The sequence below is a fragment of the Argentina silus genome (genome assembly GCF_951799395.1).
Source record: "Argentina silus genome assembly, chromosome: 7".
Taxonomy (NCBI): Eukaryota; Metazoa; Chordata; class Actinopteri; order Argentiniformes; family Argentinidae; genus Argentina; species Argentina silus.
This window is the reverse complement of record NC_139661.1, coordinates 10,496,753-10,516,398: the sequence shown is the minus strand read 5'-3', so window position 1 is coordinate 10,516,398 and position 19,646 is coordinate 10,496,753. Positions and strand designations below refer to the sequence as shown.

The 19,646-nt window shown below is 42.9% G+C and overlaps 3 protein-coding genes across 4 annotated transcripts in view; 2 read left to right on the top strand and 1 right to left on the bottom strand.

Moving 5' to 3' along the window:
* The window catches only part of adgra2 (adhesion G protein-coupled receptor A2), a gene marked incomplete at its 5' end in the record, with an annotated part of 34,397 nt that extends 31,017 nt beyond the window's left edge, over positions 1–3,380 (top strand). Inside the window, one exon of the mRNA XM_083674208.1 lies at positions 135–3,380. Within this exon, the coding sequence (XP_083530334.1) occupies positions 135–1,554 (1,420 nt within the window). The 3' untranslated portion in view covers positions 1,555–3,380. The remainder of the gene's footprint in view (positions 1–134) is intronic.
* Positions 3,381–4,201: 821 nt separating this feature from the next.
* Positions 4,202–15,764, top strand: rab11fip1a (RAB11 family interacting protein 1 (class I) a). Of its 2 annotated transcripts, XM_083673671.1 has the most exons (6): positions 4,202–5,078; positions 7,922–8,349; positions 8,459–9,371; positions 11,052–12,992; positions 13,495–13,600; positions 13,795–15,764. In XM_083673671.1, exons 1-6 carry the CDS (start codon positions 4,729–4,731, stop codon positions 14,002–14,004), a joined length of 3,948 nt encoding a protein of 1,315 aa, XP_083529797.1. In that variant the 5' UTR covers positions 4,202–4,728; the 3' UTR covers positions 14,005–15,764. The 2 variants fall into 2 exon arrangements, with proteins under 2 accessions (XP_083529797.1, XP_083529798.1); XM_083673672.1 differs by lacking the exon at positions 11,052–12,992.
* A 1,795-nt stretch (positions 15,765–17,559) lies between these two features.
* Positions 17,560–19,133, bottom strand: prlhr2a (prolactin releasing hormone receptor 2a; the record flags this gene model as incomplete). Its single annotated transcript, XM_083672711.1, has 2 exons — positions 17,560–18,196; positions 18,676–19,133. The coding sequence occupies 2 exons, from the start codon at positions 19,131–19,133 to the stop codon at positions 17,560–17,562; spliced, it is 1,095 nt and encodes a 364-aa protein (XP_083528837.1).
* Between the last annotated feature and the right edge of the window lie 513 nt (positions 19,134–19,646).

Below are 19,646 nucleotides of genomic sequence, written 5' to 3'. Positions count from 1 at the left end.
TCATTTTACCCACTGGCACATTGACCCTTGACACTGTATCTTTTGAACTGGACATGTATTGGAGATATTTGAATAGACAGAGGTATGCTTGTATTGCTATGACCTTACTGACTTTTTTATTGCCTTTTTTATAGCTGCTGGCTGGTGTGGCGGCCTAGTTTGGGGGCCTTCTTTGTCCCTGCAGGCTTAGTGGTGTTGGTGACTTGGATCTATTTTCTGTGCACTGTGTTCCGCTTGAGGCACCGGGTTTCCAAAGAGTGCGCAGGATCCTCCCTGTCTGCCCCTCTGCCTGAAAGCCAGCCAGCTCTGGGTGGTAGCACTAGTGTCCTGTCAACAGACTCTGTGGTGGGAACCATGCACACAGGGATGGCTCCAGAGGACCAGTACTCCCTGAAAGTGCAGTTCCTGGTGCTGGTAGCCACCCATTTCCTGTTCCTGACACTGTGGGGCTGTGGAGCCATGGCCATGTGGTTTACAGAACAGAGGAGTCTGTTGTTCAGCTGTTTCTATGGAGTGGCTGCCATAGTGTTGGGAGTGTTTTTGGTGGTGCACCACTGCTTCCGACGCCTGGATGTGCAGGCCTCCTGGCTGAGCTGTTGCCCAGGGTATCGCCGCTCCCAGCCAATGGCAGTCTACACACACACCTGCACCACTGGAAGTGGGGTGCAGACCACTTCTGAACAGGGATCGCAACTTTTTATAGGCTGCCATCCTCCAGGCGATCCCCACAACTCCTCATCGGCCAGGTCGTCCTCCACCCCCAGTGGGATCAGTATTGTGGGCCCTGGGCCCTGCAAGCTCACCAACCTGCTGCAGGTGGCACAAGACAATACCAACAATGCTACACGTGCCCCTGCAGGCACCAACACCAGCACCAGTACTGAAAACAACACTAAGCCAGCAAACAATCTGCTGCCCACGATAAGCTCTGCAGCCCCTGTGCAGCCTCAGAGGAGGAAGGTCAGTGGCAGAACTAAGCAAGGGAGCAGCCAGTATCACCACCGGGGTGAAGGCAGAGGTCATTACCGTCTGAAAGCCCTGAGGTCTGGTGGGGGAGGGGGCAGTATGGGAGCACTAGGACCCACAGGTATAGAGCAGCACAACTCTGCCCATCCAAGTCACAAACAGGCCACTAGTGAGAACGGCAGCCTCCACCACAGCCACTCAGAGAGCCAGGCCAGCCCGCTAACCAATGGGAGGCGTGTAGGAGAGGTGGTGGCCACCAGTCCTTCTGAGGGTAGTGATGGGGGCAGTAGTGGCAGCCGTAAGCCCTTTCCCTTACTCCCATCTGTTGCCAGCAGGATGGCTATGCAAGGTGCTCAGAGGCGCAGTGCCAGCCGAGACAATCTGAAACTGGCAGCGGCTGCTGAGCGGGATGCCAAGCGGTGCTCCTACCCTCTCAACTGCGTCACCACCACTGTGCCAGGGACTGCCCCTAATGGCACAGTGAAAGGACCTGTGCTAGAGCTGGAGCATGACACAAGTGGCACTGACCAATCCCAGAACTCTGTGGGGATGAAAAGTGGCATGTGGAAGAGTGAAACTACAGTGTGACACGAACCCTCTCACAGCACCGCTCTACAGTGGACCTTGACAGACATTTGATATGATTGGATTACAGTATGTTGTAATGGTCTCTTACACCTGATTTGAGGTTGAAAAAAATCATAAAGGCAACCAGGACCTTAAACTTGTACTCTTGCCTCTGTCACATGAAAAATAAAAACGGTTTGGGTATGCCGCGAAATGCAAAAAAAATTAATAAGGCCTGTCTTTTGTTTGTCATATTTCAAATCTAAAATGCTCATTTATTGTACTACATTTCACAGGAATTCTTACAAGCTATAGTAAGTCTAAAATTGGCATAAGATGTTGATTTTGGATACCTTAAGGAAAAATTATTGTTTCATTTGTATTCTTTTTCTATGCATACCAACTATAGCACAAAATGGAGTCCAAGATTGTCCATTTCCACAGTACAACTATACGCATCTCCTCTGTGAAGTACCTTTTGCTCTTATATGTTTTCTTGTAGTTTGTGTAATTATGTATGCACTTGTGTGTGTGTGTGTGTGTGTGTGTGCGTGTGTGTGTGTGCGTGTGTGTGTGCTCGAACAATTGTGAATGTGTGGATCCAGAAAGCTAGAGAGAGAATATGCTTTTGAACATGTAAACCTTCATTTTTTACAACACATTGAGATACTCATCAGCACTGAGAGGGAACTCCCCATGCCTGATAAACTCATAAGCAGGACTGACAAATGTCATGGCCTAGTAGCATTGGGGAGTTTACAACTGCCCTATCCTTTTCTATCCTTTTTTGCTTTTTTGCTCTTCCCAAATGTACCTTGTCTCTGGAGTCTCAGAATTACATCTAAACATAGACTGCCCCCTCCTGGAACTTAAACAGCACTGCTTATGCACTGTAAGGGACTCCACCAGATGTGCATGTTTCAATGCTTTATCATCTAGTATTGTAATGGCATACAATTTTGCAATAATGCAGTTTTGATCTTCAGTATTGTCATGCAATACATTTTATGGTGTTTACAAAAAATTCCCAGCCCATCTTAGTGAAGCTTCTAAATTCAAACGTGTTCAGGGAAATGATTGTGCCAAAGAGTTAGAATTTAATGTGTTTAGCAAATGGAATGAATTCCATATAATGTTTATGCCATGAACATGTATCCTCATTCTAGACCAGAAAAATCCCTTTCGGTCAAGTAAAACATGAAGAATCTAAGCTCAGAGTTGTTGTAATGTTTCTACAAAGTAAAACAAAATAGATTGATGTGCCCTATATGTAGTTGAAAGAAAAAAACAGTGGTAGTGGCTGGCCACAACATGATAACATTACCTGTGTGATATGCCATTTCATTATGTATGAGTGCCTTTCAAATCAGAACCGTAGGTAAATGTTCAAACAAATAGTTTACTGTAACACCTGCAAGCCCTTGTACAATTAGTTGAAAATGTAACTAATGATATGTATGAAATGGCTTTCAGTGAAAATTTATATTTAGGGAAATGAAAAATAGAATTTGCAAAACAGAGTCCAAAACGTGCCAGAACACAATGGTAGAATGTGTCTGTTTTTATTTTCTGTCATGATTACCTTGATCATTAGCGTATTTCATTCATTTATTAACATTCATCCCATTGGTCCTTGAATGAAGTTATGTGTCCACTCTCATCTCGAAATGAAAAAGGGAGATTTCAAAATGTGTATGTATATTTATATTTTCATTTGTCACAATGATACCAGTAAGGAATATTTGTTACAAGAACCTGTTTTTAATTCAGTAATATATTGTTCAAGAAATTCAGACTGTGCCTTATAAGAAATTCTGATGCAACATGAAAATAAAAAATCAACTGAGTACCATGTCAGTTTATTTTTATACTACAAGGGATGGATTGTTTCTCTTATTATTCCTACATTCCTGAAATGTAGGCCTCTGAATGCATTAGCTGAGCTGAGCTCTCCCATGAAGTTTGGTTTGCCCTGCCACTTTATTTGGTAAACAGTTGAAGGATGGGGCTGGAGAAATGTAACCACTTTAAAATACATAGATGGAGGTAAATGCAAGGGCTTACCATCCATGAGATAAAAAATATATAGTTTTAACTATACATTGAAGCTGTACATTGTTTGTTTACAGCAAAACAAGCGTATATTTTGCGTTCTGCTTGGGTAAGGCAGTTGAACCAGAGTTGAACTAAGCTCGTGACTCATGAGGCATTTATAAGTTATATTCTTCAATACTCAATGGTTATATCAATCATTTTAAAGACAACACATTGATGTACCAATAATGTGTACCCCTAAATCATCATCAATTTAATTGTAGTCTGATCCCCCTTTCGGCAAGTATAGACCTTGCCAAGAAATACACCTGTAATCCACATTGTTATATTCTGCATGGCTTTCCCTTGAGGCGCAAATAAATGAACACCACCATAGAAATATAATTCATTCTATAGAATTCTGTTTATTTTTTTCTATGGCGATGTCTTGGCTTGCAACTGTCGTTACTTTGGCAACAGCGCCGCTGTCCAATAACAGAGGGCATTGAAGTTATTGACGCACATTATAGCCAATCAGAGAGGAATGTCTGTGGTTATGGGCAGGAACGACCCTTGTTGATGAGGAAGTTTATCGTTCAACAAAATCAGTAATCTGATCGGGTGGGAAGGGAAGCTTGGCAATAGCCCGATAGTATGCTATGAAAAAGGATGTAGTTATTTCACACATTTGTTATTAGCAAGTAGAGTATTATTTACGTTTATAGCAAAATAACTGATGATGATACTTTCAGATTTTTGTGGGAACGATATTTGAGCTAGCTAGCTAGAGAGCTACCTTGAATGCTAACATAACGCTAGTTAACCAAATATATTACTTGCACCTGTGGTAGTTAGCTAATTGATCTTATGAGAAAGTGTAGTCTGCTGCAAGCTGGTTTTCTATCGCTCGTGCTGGTTTGTCGGCGTGAAGGCCTACTAGTAGTGTAGTAGCTATTCGGCTAAAGAGTAAACTGGGGAGGAGTGTGTTACGACATCACGGACAGGCTAACGTTGCCACCCTGCCTGAGTCGTCAAACAGACGGCAAGCTAGAGATAGCAGTCTTGCTCAGTCGCTCGAAGTGGATATAAAGGCGTTGAGTTATAATTCTTAAACTATAATTGTAAAATCAGTCTGAGTAGCTGTTTGCCAAAGCTTTGAAAATGTCTTTGGCTGATCAAAGCCAGCAGTGGTATCCCACAAGTATACAGGTAACCGTGTTCCAAGCTCGGAATTTGCGGATTAAGGGCAAGAATGGAACCAATGATGCCTATGCCATCATGCAGGTGGCCAAAGACAAGTTTTCCACTTCTGTTGCCGAGAAATGTGTCGCACCGGTATGGAAGGAAGAGGCAACGTTTGACTTGCCACTCTTCCACCATGGCAATGCTGAACGCTGCACACTTCATATCATTGTAATGCACCGTGCTCAGGTCGGACTGGACAAGCTCCTAGGACAAGCTGTGATAAACCTTCTGGATCTACACGACAACAAATCCCGAAAAAAAACTGAGTGAGTAACTCGTTTTACATCGTCACCAGGGTCGAGGCGAATTCCTTTTCAATTCAATTCAGGAAGTGTTTTGAAACCCCAATTCCAAAGCTTTTTATTTTCAATTTACAGTAGAATGTAAAAAACACAGTTGAGTTGGTGACTATTGTCTGGTTATACAGTATAACCAGATATTCAGATGTGTCCAATGTATTAAAAGTAATTGAAAATGATTGCCCTTTTTTGAATTACCAAATTGCAATTCAATTAATTTCCGGAAAGGAATTCACACCAACCCTGATTGTAATGCTTATACTACCAAATTCTCAGGTAGGGTTATTATCTTGAATTTACAGTATAATGTTTTTTTGTCAGTGATGACTCTTACGGAAGAAATACTTTCGTCATTTTTACTTGGACTGATAAAAAAAAAAGTCAGTAGCCAAACCATTGTCAAAATCACAGGAGTGTTAATGCAGAGATGATTGTAGCTATAGGCAGTAAATACAGTATTTTCTCTTGAAACAAACAGCTCTGATTAGCAGACAGTATGGGGAATTCCACCTCATTAGTGAAGCCTATCTGGTCTTCCCAGCTGGACCGGCTCTATATCTCATAAGGACTGGAGGAATATCACTCACATTCCTGGCATTCCCCATTTTCTTCCAGGCCTAGGTTATTTAAAGCAGAGTTCTTAATCACACCCAACTCTGTGTTTAATGACTAGGGCTGGGACAGACACACAAACAATTATGTAATATAATGGGTGTAGCGAGCTAAAAACAAAACAAACTGTTTTTCAAGATGAATTGAAGCAAATTATACACACCCTCATTTGATTTGTCTCTCTGAATAGGTTGAGAGGGCATGCAGTGACTAGTCATGGTTGTAACCACTGTTGTCCAATGCTTTCTCACTATTGGCTGTTTCAAGGGCAGCCTTTGTACAGTACTTAAGTTACCTCATTCACATGTTGACTGTACTCTCTTATCTGGAATCTTATCTAGTGTTTACTCAGTCAGTTTGTACAACAGCTTTTATAACATGGTTCATACTGCCTTGTACCTTTCTCTCTTAACATGTCTCTTTTACCCTCTCCCCCTTGCACTTGCTCTTTCTAACTCCTTTTCTCTCACAGAGGAAAGGCTATCGGGTGTTGCTGTTTTCCCATTGTGTAGGTGTTAGATTACTGCCCTACTTCAGTGTAATACTGATATGTCAGGGTTTGACATTGAAGTTAGGTACTAGGTTCTCCTGCATTGGAGCACTTTGTCATCGCAATGGAGCTGAATGTTTTCTCAGCACGAGACGAAAAAAAACGTGTCTAGGTTTAAGTAGTAGATGTTTAGGCTATAGCCTATCAATATATAGAATAAAGCTTCTTCCTTCTCCCAAAGACACCAAACATCAACATGTTTAGCTGAATGAGTCATCACATGTTAATCATTATATTGCATGGGGAAGTGATTGCACCACTTTGCCTCACTGAGAGAGCTGGTCCAACAGGACCGTCCTTTACTCTCGTATCAGGGGCGAGGTTTTGTTTCTCTGTCAACACCATCGTGTGTGCCATGTTAACTCGTTGTTTCCTTTAACTTCTCCTTCGTGAACCCATGTTCAGACTAGTGCTACAGAAAGGAGGCCTACGTTTATATAGGAAACTTTCTCTTGAAAAATGGGACACACATGAACAATGTGCAGTTAATAGTTGCTGTTTGACTTGGCATAGCCCATATAGAGTGAGAGCTAAGGAATGCCTGAAGTGCAGCTTTAATTACACCTCTTAGAAGGCTTCCCTACTGGTCTGCTAGGCTTCATGGAATGCAGGTTTACTCCCATGCATATTTCCCGGAGGATCCTGTCTGGATTTTAGTTTTTACGCATTTGTGTGTTGTAGTGCAGAACTTTACATGATCTAGGCTAGGCCTACATAGCCTAATGTCTGATAAAGACCTAGGCCTGGAAGAGGGTAGGCAGAGCTGCTACAGGTCTAATGAGTAACATTTGAGCAGTCGCTCTTCATGCCCCGGGGCAGTTTATTTGTTCATGGTGGTTTTCTCAAGCCTTCATTTCTATGGAAGTATGAGGTCATCCAGGAGGAATGTGTGATATTAGATCCTGCTTATCTGTCACAATTCTGACCCTCTGGATATTCTCCTCCTTGTCCTAGTTGACTGTAAAACCTTAAACCTGAAATTCAATAATGACGTTATCTATTTAACCAGGTGGTTCACACCCGTACTAGTATCCTGAAGGTAAACACAGCCCCTCCTCAAAGCATAGTGTATCAATAAAGAGCTTGAGAGTTCAGCTCACAGTGAAGCTTGGCATAACGTTACTGGATCAACCTGTCTGCTAATCAACCGCCAGAGATGTGAGCAGCACTCTTTTGTTGTACAATGGCAGTCTCTACAATCACAGAAATGCACACAGTGTTACAGGGCATAATTGCTCGTTTTGTCATGATTATGCAAAGGGCTCTCCAGAACACTCTTACCTTTCCTTTGTGCAGAGTAATGCTGATTTTGTTGGACAGGGAGGAGATCAGAGCAGAGCCAGAACAAAGCTATAATTGTCTGCTTTATCTGTGGTTGACCTGATGTTCCCAGTGGGTGCTGGAACAAGCATCAGTACCTGTCAGGTAGCAGTCTCAGGTCTTAAGTAGGGCTGTGACGATCATGGAATGTAGGCTGTTGTTTTTGTCAATTTGTTTGACCACCTTTTCTATTCAAGGGAGTTTTCTTTAACAAAACGTAATGAACAGTCATTATTGGTTCACTGTCATTCAGCCAATTGATATGAAACTAAGTAGATAATACTGATAATTTTCTGACTTTATCCTATTGTCTTTTTGTCATTTTTAGTTGGTTCAAACTGCTGGATAAGAATGGGAAGGCGGACAAGGTCAGAGGAGAGGTGCTGTTGGATATACAGTTCATGAGGAACAACATAACAGCCAGCATGTTTGACCTTTCAATGCAGGATAAGCCACGCTCCCGTATCGCCAAGCTAAAGGACAAAGTCCGTGGGAAGAAAAAGGACAGCTTCTCTGACTCTGCCTCTGCAATTGTACCATCTGTCAGCCAAGTATTGACAGACAGTGAAGGTGAGGGGGACACCCACTCTGAATCAGGGGCCAAGAAGAAATCCAAGCTCAAGTCCCTCTTTGCGCCTAAATCTAACTTGCACCGTAACATCTCCCAGTCAATGTCCACACTGGGTTCTCTCCCTGAGAAGAACACCTCCCTCAGTAGCAGTCGCTCTTCTGGTCTCAATGTGGACTCTCCTGAAGGTAAGCTCCCTCCTATAAGCCCTTCACATTTGGCTTTTCTCCATTGTGTAGTTGAGTAATAATAATTGACATGGTTCCAATAACATCTTCCTCCACTCTTTCTCCACAGTTAAAAAGAAGTTCAAGTTCCTGACTCACAAGCGCACTGGCAGCAATGACAGCAAAGTGTCTCAGGGCCCTTTCTCCTTACTGGGCCGATCCAAGCAGAGTGCTAACGATCAGAACAGCCTGTGCATCAACGGGAGCCATGTTTATGCAGAGGAGGCAGAGCCCAAGACTGGATCCACTCTCAGCCTCAACAGCTCAGGCCAGGGTTCTGTGGAAGATGTGCGCAGGCACAACTCTGATGTCTCTGTAGACTCCCTCAAAGGCGCCTCTGTCCCCCTCTACAAGCGTGAGCCTGCAGATAGGGTTCTGCAGGAGCAGCAACGCCACCAGGAGGAGGAAGAGGGGAGACAGACTGAGGAGAGACGCAGGGCAGAGGCCAAAAGACTGCATGAAGAGGAGGAGGAAGAGGAACGCAAGCAACAGGAAGAGCAGGAGATGAGGAGAAGATTCCTGGAGGATGAAACTAGGAGGAGGAAGCAGAAGGAGGTGGAGGAAGAGCGGAGGAGACTAGAGGTGGAGGAGCGTCAGAGGCTCGAGGAGGACGAGCAGAGACAGCAGGAGGAGGCTAGGAGAGCAGAGGAGCTGAAACAACAGGAGGAGGCCTCAATGACTGACAGGCTGTCCTCTCTGTTTGGTATAATCAGAAAGAAGGATGAGAAGAAGGAGGAGGTGCAGCCGAGTAGCACTAAGGAAGAGGCACCCAAACCAGCCCCCCGTAGCTTTTCCAAAGATTTGGAGGTTGCCAGCCCTCACCACTCCACCAACCCATTTGAGGAGATCTCCCTCAGTCCAGACCCACCAAAGCCCTTTGAGGAGAGCAAGGCAGATCCCCAGAAGACCCTCCGCAGCCCCCAAAACCCCTCGGCCATGGTCTTCCTCAACCGTACTGCTAAAGTGTCTGCTGTCAAGCCCAGGTAGGTGTCTTATTGCCCTGTCTTCATATACTTGTCTAATATAAGGGCCTTGAGATCTCAGCCCACTGCTTTGATGAACCTTCTCACAGCACAACAGCTGGGGGGGTTAGAATACACAATGCACTTCATTACATATCTGGTAACATTAAACAAATGTGATTTTCTGTGTCATTTTGACAATGGGCTACATATTGTTCATGTAGATGTGGTTTCCACTCCTGTGAATTCAGCTGTAAGAGAATTGAGGCTCATTTAGTCACATTAACTGTCTTGTTATCCCTAGTCATTTAGCCATATTCATCATGCTACACCATTGCCTGAACTGCTGTACTGATCTACTCCTGATCCGTCTCTGCTTGTAACTCTCCTTAAATCTTAAAATCAATATTTGTCTTTCTTATTATCCAACACCAGCGCTTTAGGGGTTTATTATTTTCAGTTACATATGGTTGTTGAGGATTAGTGATTCATATGGTGGTATTTATTTAGGATTCACTGTCTGACCAGATTCACTGTCTGACCAGATCATCATGTCTGACCTGACCATGTCATGTCTCTCAATCTAAACTGGCAACAATTAGCCAACTGTTTCCTCTTTGTTCATCTTTTCTGTCTTAAAGCTCTTATAACATTGACTAACATGAGCTTCGATAGCCAGAATCTCGCATTACAACTGCCGCGTGATGGACCTGTCTGGCCAGTTTGGCCACTGTGCTGATTGGTCTACTGTGTGGAATCTGGGCGGGTGTGTATGACGGGGTGGTTGGTATGATGTAGGACAGGTTGTGGAATGATGAAGTGAGCTCACACAGGGTGACTAACTAGCATTGTGACAGTCTGCTTAGGCTGCTGAGGGCTTTGTTTTTCCACTCATCTATCTCTTGTTTTGGGTTATTTTTAATCATTGTATCCAAATGGTGAGTGATTCATGTTTTCCTTCTACGTCATCCACAGTATGATTCATTTTAAGAAAGGAAGATTGTTAGTTTTATTGACAGTCTATAAAGATTTATTGAGTATGCATTTTAGATATAAGTTTGATCCTTTTACCAGAGCATTGTAGTGTGGATAGTCGTGTGGTGAGTTTGCAGAGGAAAGATGCAAGCTGTATCCGATAGGCCTTGTGATACCTGCTAAAAATGGTTGGTTAACAGAACTTTACTGTGTTTAACATTTACATTTTAGACATTTAGAAGACGCCTTTATCCAAAGCGACTTACAACAAGTATAGTTTAAGCTGTGTCATTCAACTCTACTATATCTGTACAATCTACTTTGTGAGCATTCCCTTCATTCCATCATAAAGACCTTATCAGGTGTGATGACTTAACCCTTGCAGGAAAGAATGTCAGGGAATACCTTCTGTATGTTTTTAGAGGTTGACATTTTAAGTGTCTTAAGTTTGAAATAATGAAATAACATTTGAACATCAGAGAGAAAATTCTCTGGATTCATAACTCAGGGCTATCAGGAAGTTATGAGAATGACATGTTTATGAAGAAAGAATTGTTATTGACCAAAGGTCAACCTGATAAGATATTAATGGAATTAAATAGCCAAGTATTGTGAGTCTTCCAAGAGGTGTTGGTTAGTTCAGCTGTGGTGGACAGGCTCATAGTTTTGGGATGATGTGATGGTCAGACACTGACCCTTCAGGCTTTTGTTTTCACTCCCTGACAGATTGGTCGAATCTCTGAAGCCTGAAACCACTGACTCAGACTCCGATAGGCAGCAATCTCCCACTCTGTCCTCCACTGAATCCTCCCTCTGTAGTGTCCCCTCTGAGTCCCCTGGTATGTTCTCCAACCTTCACTCCTCCCTGGCTCCCCCTAAAACCAGGAGGAGCACTTCAGAGTCCCCCTATGGCAGTACTGAGAACCTGGATACCCAGGGATCCTTCACAACTGCTTCTGAAAAGAAGCGGAGAGCTCCTTTGCCACCTATCTACCCAGCTTCGACCAAGAGTGAAAACCGCCAACTTGCATATGGAGCACATCATGACATGCCCAACCAGATGCAACCACAAAGTCAGGCAGCTTCCAGAGGTGCTTCTGCTAAACCCGCTGCAAGTAGCTATCTGGTGCCTATTAGAGAGGTTGAGAACATAGAAGACACTGCAATGACTGGATCTGGCAAAAGACCTATTCTACCTCTTCCAGACTATGATTCCCTGTTCCCTCAGAAGAGGCATGGAGTACAAGGGCAGACTCGATGGGACCATATCATCGCAGAGGTGAATCAGAGACAGAGGGAGTACCCACCTCAACTTATTGGTGAAGAGATGTGTGTGGATTGTCCAAAAGAGCATCCACACATTGATAAACCCTCCCCCATGCAAGAGAGGGCTGCAGGGCGCCTAAATCAACAGCAGACACAACTTCAGGAAGCTAAAACTACCTCTTGGAAAAAAGTAGGGACCAGCAGCATGCAGGCTCCCACCCCCCCTAAACCAGTAGCTGCAGCTTCCCCTAGACTAGTGACAGTCTCCAACACAAGGCAAGATCGAAGCACTGTCCAGGTTAACCCACCTGTAGAGCAGCCCAATACCTTTGCCTTGGGTTCTACAGACCTTGTTGTTTCGAGCAAAAAATCTCCCTTAGCAAAACCCCTGGAGAATGCAAAGAAGGTGCTGCACACAGCTGTTACAGCCAATGATGGCAAATCTGTACTACCAACAGAAAAGCCGAAACCTGCATCACGAGTAGATAGGGATTCAAGTTATGCTGGTGACCACAAAGGAATGACAATCAACATTCCCAAAGAGATTCCCACAGCCAAACCAAGACAAAGAGTAGTCAGCAAAGAACCAGCGAGAGAAGCAGATCCAGTCAGAAATGAATCAGCGAGAGAAGCAGATCCTGTGCTGACATCACCAGGGTCTACCACTGAAGAGCAAGAGAACATACGAGTGATGGGGGCAGCCGTGACTGACACTTTAGACATGAGAAGGAGTGGTCCAGTGATGGCAGAGAACACTGAGAGCGACATTGACAAAAAACAAGAGACGTTTACTGAACCTGACCCTTTCTCCAGTGGTGAGGCCCTCTCCGAGGACTCATGGGCACAACCAGAACAAAGCCATAGTGGACCTGATGACCTGTTTACTGGGAGGATGCAGAAAGATGAGGAAGTTGAAGAACAGGGAATGACACCAGATGACTTGGATAAGGTTTTCATGCCAGAGAATCCAACAGACCCGTTCTCCAGATTTAACAACAATGACTCCGAAAAACAACTTGAGCAGAAAAAAACAGATTACTCAAACACGCACAGTCCCGCTTTACAAAGGAAGAAACGAGCTCCCCAGCCTCCCACCAATTCAGATAATTCACATATGTTAACAACTACTGGATCTCACAAGCTGGAACTACAACAGGATGCTACAAGGCAGAGTAATCTCTATGGTACAGCAAGGATGCAAATCCAAGCCAGGGAAGAACAGTTGGCAGCTGATCCTTTTGCCTTGTCCTCCTCCCCCATGTCAGTGTTGGCAGAACCCACCTCCCAGCCTGGGGTTCTGTCTGGGGGCAAGAGCCTACTACAGGCCTGGGTCTCACCTGAGGTACAGCCACACGCTGTGATAAGTAGCAATGGAGGTGGGCCAGCCTCAACTCCACGCAGGTGAGACTGAACCCCTCTGAGGCTACGTACGACCAACCTGTGGCAAATTGTATTACAGGACATGAGTGATTTTCCCCTGTTTGGAATGAAACAGTGAGTTGTGAAATTGCCATCATTCAAATGACTCAAATTTGTTTGAGGAATTAGACCTCACAATTCTAATACTTGTACAGCACAGTATGTGTTTTTTGAGTGTAAGATTTTTGTTGCAAAAAGTTAAAGGGTATAATGGTGCTTTTGGTTGAAAGTTGGTATGAAACGATAACTGTTGGGAAAAGAGTATTGTTTTTTCTGTGCACCCCTATATGATTCTAAATATATACTTGGCTTGCAGTGAGGATTGGCTGAAAAGGCAGCTAGCTTAAGAGTTTGAAGCACATAACAAATTAGTTTTCTCTGTTTTTCTCTTTCCTTCATTCCAACTAACCTGTTGTCTGCCATGACACATTTCTATGCTCCCCAAATGCAGTGTTGTATATGTAATATATGCTTCTTTTTACAGACCTCACCCAGTGAAGCCTATGAGCTCCACCGAGAGCCAGCCTCCCATCAGCACCCCTGCAGTGAGAGAGCTAAAGACTCATGAGAGCACACTGGGGAAGATGAAGGTACAGCATGTTGATACTGTATGTGTAACAGCTCTATGAAGCAGTTAGCCCAATCAGCCATGTTAGTTTAATCTCCAGATTTTCTATCCACTCTTTGTATAGTTTGATGGCTTCAATGTGTCTGCATGTAACCCTCATAACACCATGAAAGCAGAATGTGATATATGACACTGTGACTGTCCCAATTTCCTTAGCTGACAGGCACAGTAGTGGATAGTGGGCCATACACTCAGCTGACACAGGAGGAGCTGATCACACTGGTGGTGAAACAGCAGTCTGAGCTCTCCAAGAAAGACACCAAGATCGTCGAGCTGGAGGAGTACATAGACAACCTGCTGGTTCGTGTCATGGAGGAACAGCCCAGCATCCTGTCTAGCCTCGACTCTGCCAAGCAAGTCCTGTAGGGTGCAGGGAGTGGGCTAGGGATAGAGGGAGAGATTAAGGTTTCAACTCAAGCTCCAACTTCAGTTTGTGTAGTTTTCTATTGCTGTCACTGTGTGTTGGATAAAATAATCTCTGAAGGTCTTATTTCCTTCTAGCATATGCACTTTTTTTTTTCTCCAAGAGTCGGACTGAGACTCATTAACTAGGTTTGTTTCAGAATGCTGGAAATTGTTTCTAGAAATAATGAACTAATGATCTTGCATGGCTACATCATGTAAATGATTTGAAAAACTTTGGAACATAAATTACTTTTGTTCAAACACTAAGGTACTGGAATTGCTTTTGATACTAAATTACTGTATGTGACCTTTTTCTTGTTGTTGATTTGTGCTTTATTTATACAACTGGTTTAGCTTTCTTCATTATTCAGAATAGAACTGGAATATTGTTGGTGTCCATCTCATTTGATACACTGTTCCTTGCTTTGTAGTCATTCCATGCTGCCTACAATCCGGTGACCTTATATTTGTTATACTAAGGTATGTGCTCATTCCAAAGCCTTAGCACTTCAACTATAAGATTCTGGTTAGAAGTGTAGGAGTACAGTATACCTGATGTTCTTAACCACCTCCTTGGTTGTTTTTGGTAGGATTATGTTTGCCATTGTTTTTTATTTTATTCTCATAACGTGCCTTGGGGCTGCCGCTATTCTTGCTGTTGTCAATCAAGCACAACAGTTGATCAAATACCGAATGGGGTGTATAAAGATTAGGGCGGTGCATGGTACATGACATCTAGCATTACGTCCATGTTGCATAAAGCTGGTGACATCCTGGACACACAGTGGTCCTTTTTTGTTTGTTGAAGCATTATCGAACCTGTTAAATCTGGCCCAAGACGGGTTTGAAAGGAAATGCTTATCCTTCCACATTCCTTACTTGATCTTGATCTTACCTCAATTTAATGTATCCAATGTGCTGCCATCTCCCTTTATTGCTGCCATCTCCCTTTAGTTATTTGCTGAGAACCTGGCACTGTGTAAAAGGAGAAGGCCAACATTTTGTAAAACCAGTGATTGATCGAAAAGGTCAGCCATGTAGTCCAGGTTTGAGGTAATAGGGTGGATTTGCGTCACTAATATTTCTTTTATGTATTTATTATTGCTTTACGTACTACTATATAATGACTTTGTACTCACTTGTCTGTGCAGAGCACAATCTTTTTCTCGTCAAATATATGCAATTTACTAAATGCACATAATCATGTAAAATATTTATGCAAGTTTAACCAATAGTACGAAAGAAAGAGAATTTAGAAAAATCTCCCAATATTATGACATTAAGCATTATGAATGTGGTTTAGTACTGTTGCAAAAATGATCCTCACCATACCATGATAAATTTAATATTTGAATGTAATTTACTGTGTACGATGAAAGGATCCTGCTACTATGCCTTCAAGTAATGTCATAGCAATAAGACGTATACCTAGTAATATAAAATCCATTAGAATGTCCTGAATTGTGCCTTCAATGATTTTCACTTAAGAATGTACTTTTGTGATTGCTGTAAATCTGGATTTCTTGACAGTTGTACTTTTTTTACATTGGCTGGAGTTCAATCTTAATGGATCTGCTGAATGTATAATTTAATATCAGAAGATATGTATTTGTTGTGTCCCAAATTGATACTAGTTGTAAAATTGGAGAATTTCAAAAGAGGGTGCCAGTCTGCACATTTATCTTATATTTTCAATTGAAATAAAAGGACACGTCATGCAATCTGGTGTTTGTGAATTCTATTGAAATACTGCAGGGTAAAATGCATATGTAACCATGTAAAGATGGTAAGCTCACTCCTCAAGTTGCAATACCCCAACTTGTGCCAACGATTTGTTAGCTTTTCGACGGCATAGCTGGTTTCCATCAGGTATTTTGGTGACTGTCGTGTGTTAGCAGTACAGAGGACGCAGGTTAGAGAGAGCAAATCTCTGGCAATACTGTTTGTGTGAATGTTAAAGGAAAGACCAAAATGGGACTCATTGTAGACACATGGGATGATGATACTAAATATGACTCCCTAGAAATAGTAACTTAACATCTATTTCCATTGTTCTTATGCTGGGTCATTTTCAATAAATGCATCATTTTCCTCAAAGTTTGCTTGACACTGAAAGCACAGAAGAGTGTAATGAATGAATGGCTGAAAATGTATCTGTGATAAGTCTTGCCTGACCTCTAGAGGATATTGAAGGTATTTGTGTGCTATACAGAAATACCTATAATGTTACATACATAAATTAAATCAACACATTACAAAACCAATGAGAAGTCAACTATCCAGTTGTCACCAAATCCCATGAGAACTAAATTACATTTGAATCATTCAGGTTGCTCAAATAGTAATTCTCAGAATCTGCTGCTGGCTTTGTTCCATTTAATCTTCACTGATTCCATTTAATCTTCACTGATAAGAACATGTTCAAAATTGAATTTAACGAAACACAGTTGGAATATTTTGTGAAATAACTCATTAAGGGTCCCATTCTTCCTTGATTTTTTGTCTATCTTCACCATTGAACCCATAATGGAGAGGGACTATTTGTATCCATTGATTTGTGTTTGTGAATTTGTTTTCAACTCCATCTCTGGGTCATAGATCTTATTATCTGGGGTTACTCATTTAGTTGGTGCTCTTTGATGTGTCTCTAAGTACACTATTGAATACATCAAATCCACCCATACAGAAGGATGAGACAAAAACAGTACTGAATGTGTGTGACCATGGCAACAACTCTTCTTTTCACAAATCTTTTTATTTTTTTATGTTCTTTTGGAGTAAAAACTTGGAATAGACAGCTCCATACATTATTGATTACAATTCGATGTTTTTAATAGATATGAAGTGACATTTGAAAAGGGCATTAAAATCATGAACAATTAATTCACAGCTTTTTACAATAGAAGTCGGTGCATACATCTCCCCATATTGTTTTACAGTTGCCTTATTTTATGCATGATGTCCTAACAGGACCACATAACCAAAGAAAGTTAGTCTGCAAATGCTGTGTGTTTAACCTAGAAACGCTTAAAATGAAAACTATTTAATTTTTTACTCTTGAAATCAATTTCAATTATCTTTGTCATATCATCTTTGCTCAGAGAGCTTGGATGCTCTTCTTGTGTACATGTCAACCACTGTCTGAAGGTTCCAGAAAGGGCTTTAAGAATAAAGCACATACAAATCACCAAACAAAAATGATTATTCAACCATCACTGCACATGAGGAAACAGCATGATTACTGTACTGAACATGTCTATACCTTGTTACATACTGTACATTGACAAATCTTTATGAATCACAGGAAACATAGATGCTTTACAGAAGAAAGGGTCAGACACGAATCTTGAGTTATTAGGAGAATGAACATAGTACCATAATGTGTATTCTTATGCTTGAAACAAAGCTCAATAGTAATCTAACATACACCGTGATCTAAAGTACAGTACAGATGAGAGCGACCTTGCACCCCTGAGCTATTAGCTCAGGGCAAGTGTGTGGGTGGGTTGAGGGGCTTCACAATACCACACTGGCTGTGGCACAGTTGTTGGCAGGGATACCAATGCGGCGGTGGCAAGTGAACATCTTGCGCAGCTCGGCACGGAAGCGGTCGTGTAGCCAGGCATAGAGGAAGGGGTTACAGCAGGACGAGCTCATGGCACACAGGTGGCACAGCAGCTGGATAAGCAGGAAGTAGCGCTTGTGGATGAGGTCAATGTCGATGTCACGCAGCACATTGAACACACTGATGGGCATCCAACAGACCCCAAAGGCAGCCACCACCAGGGTCACCAGACGGAAGGTCTTGCGTTTGCGTGTGCGCTGGACCTCGGCCTGACTCTGGGTGCGGTGGCCGGGCACCACACAGTTACGCAGCTTGACAGAGATGCAGAGGTAAGAAATGCAGAGGGCAGACAGAGGCAGGACGTAGGTAATGAAGAGGGTGCTGTAGGCGTAAGCCAGCCTCTCCCTCTCTTTGCCCATCCAGAACTCCTCACAGATGGTGAAGCCCTCGTTCTTGAACTCCACATGGTAGGTGTGGGCCACGGCCGGGGCCACCAGCCCACAGGAGAGCAACCAGATCCCAGACAGGAGGTAGGTACACGCCAACACAGAGATGCGCTTCTTCAGAGGGTGCACTGTGGCATAGTATCTGAGGAGAAGTGGGAGAAGTTAGACAACAGTCGTTTCCAAGCCTGAAAATATGAAACTTGTAATTTCATACCTTCGGTTTTGAGTGCTCTTTTTCATCTAATCATAATAATTTCATGTGAATTTTCCTGCTGCAGATTTAGTCTGTTACTGACATACAGTACAGTACTGTATGAATCATCTCTGAGTTGTGCCCCATTATGAAAAGCAGTCACATTATGCTGCCTGAATACATTACGTTATTCTAAAGTGCCTCCTGTTGGAGTCCTTGATTACACCTGATTATTCCATAACTCATTACACAACTACCCAAACATCATCAAGGCATTTGTACTGTATATGCAAGCTAAATTATTAAGGGAACGGAAATGCAATCAAGTCAACCAATAGCTTTCACCAAAATGACCTTCTATGAGTGTAAATTAATGTGAATGAATGTGAATCAACCCCCAGGTTGAAGCTAAAGCCACCCTAGCTTACCTGTCTACACCAATAGCAGTGAGAGTGAAGACAGACACATAGACGGTCACCGGCTGGATGAGGTACACCAGGTAGCACATGAAGCGGCCAAAGACCCAGCCACGTGGGTTGAAGGCATACGCCAGTGTGAAGGGGACACAGGTGGCACACATCAGCATGTCAGAGAAGGCCAGGTTGCCAATGAAGAAATTGGTGACATTGTGCATCTTGCGGGTGTGGCAGATGACGTAGAGCAGTAGGTAGTTTCCAAACACGCCCACCAGCACCACCAGGGCATAGCAGGGGATGATGAGCAGCTTAAAGGACTGTAGTAGCTCCACCCCCACAAACTGAGGGCTGCGTTTGGAGGAGCCATTCTGCAACGCCACCTCAAAGACCGGCTCACTGCTGTTCCCCTCCGCACTGGCTACACACGGGAGGGCCATCTCTGCAGCCCACCCACTGCCACTGCCCTCCATCCCAGCAGGCAAAGCAAGTTGCACTGGAGAGTCAGAGAGGTGCCTAAATAGATAATACACAAATGAGACGATACAATATTATATCACTCCACATGGTTCCTGTAATCTTGTGTGGTCAGGTCAGGTCCATACAAATACCTCATTTTGGAGCCTTTACCCATGCTCTTATCCTTTCATGTCGCATAACTATTTCAGTAGCACATGAGAAGAACATTTATTTTTGAGCGGTCTGACATACAATGTCTGTATGCTGTTCAATTAGTATAATGTGTACATTGACTGTAGATCCACTAAACTCAGTATAAATACAATGTAATTTATAAGTTAAAGATGTGCACTGTAGAGTATGAAGTGAAAATCTGTCAAGAAAACACATTCACTTTTCACTAAACAAAGGCATGTTTGATTAGAAAATGTTCTGTATTAAGAGTGCATAACATGTATTGACACAGCACATACAGTAAATGTGTCTAGTCATTTGAATGGCTGTAATTAATCTAGAAATCCATTCAG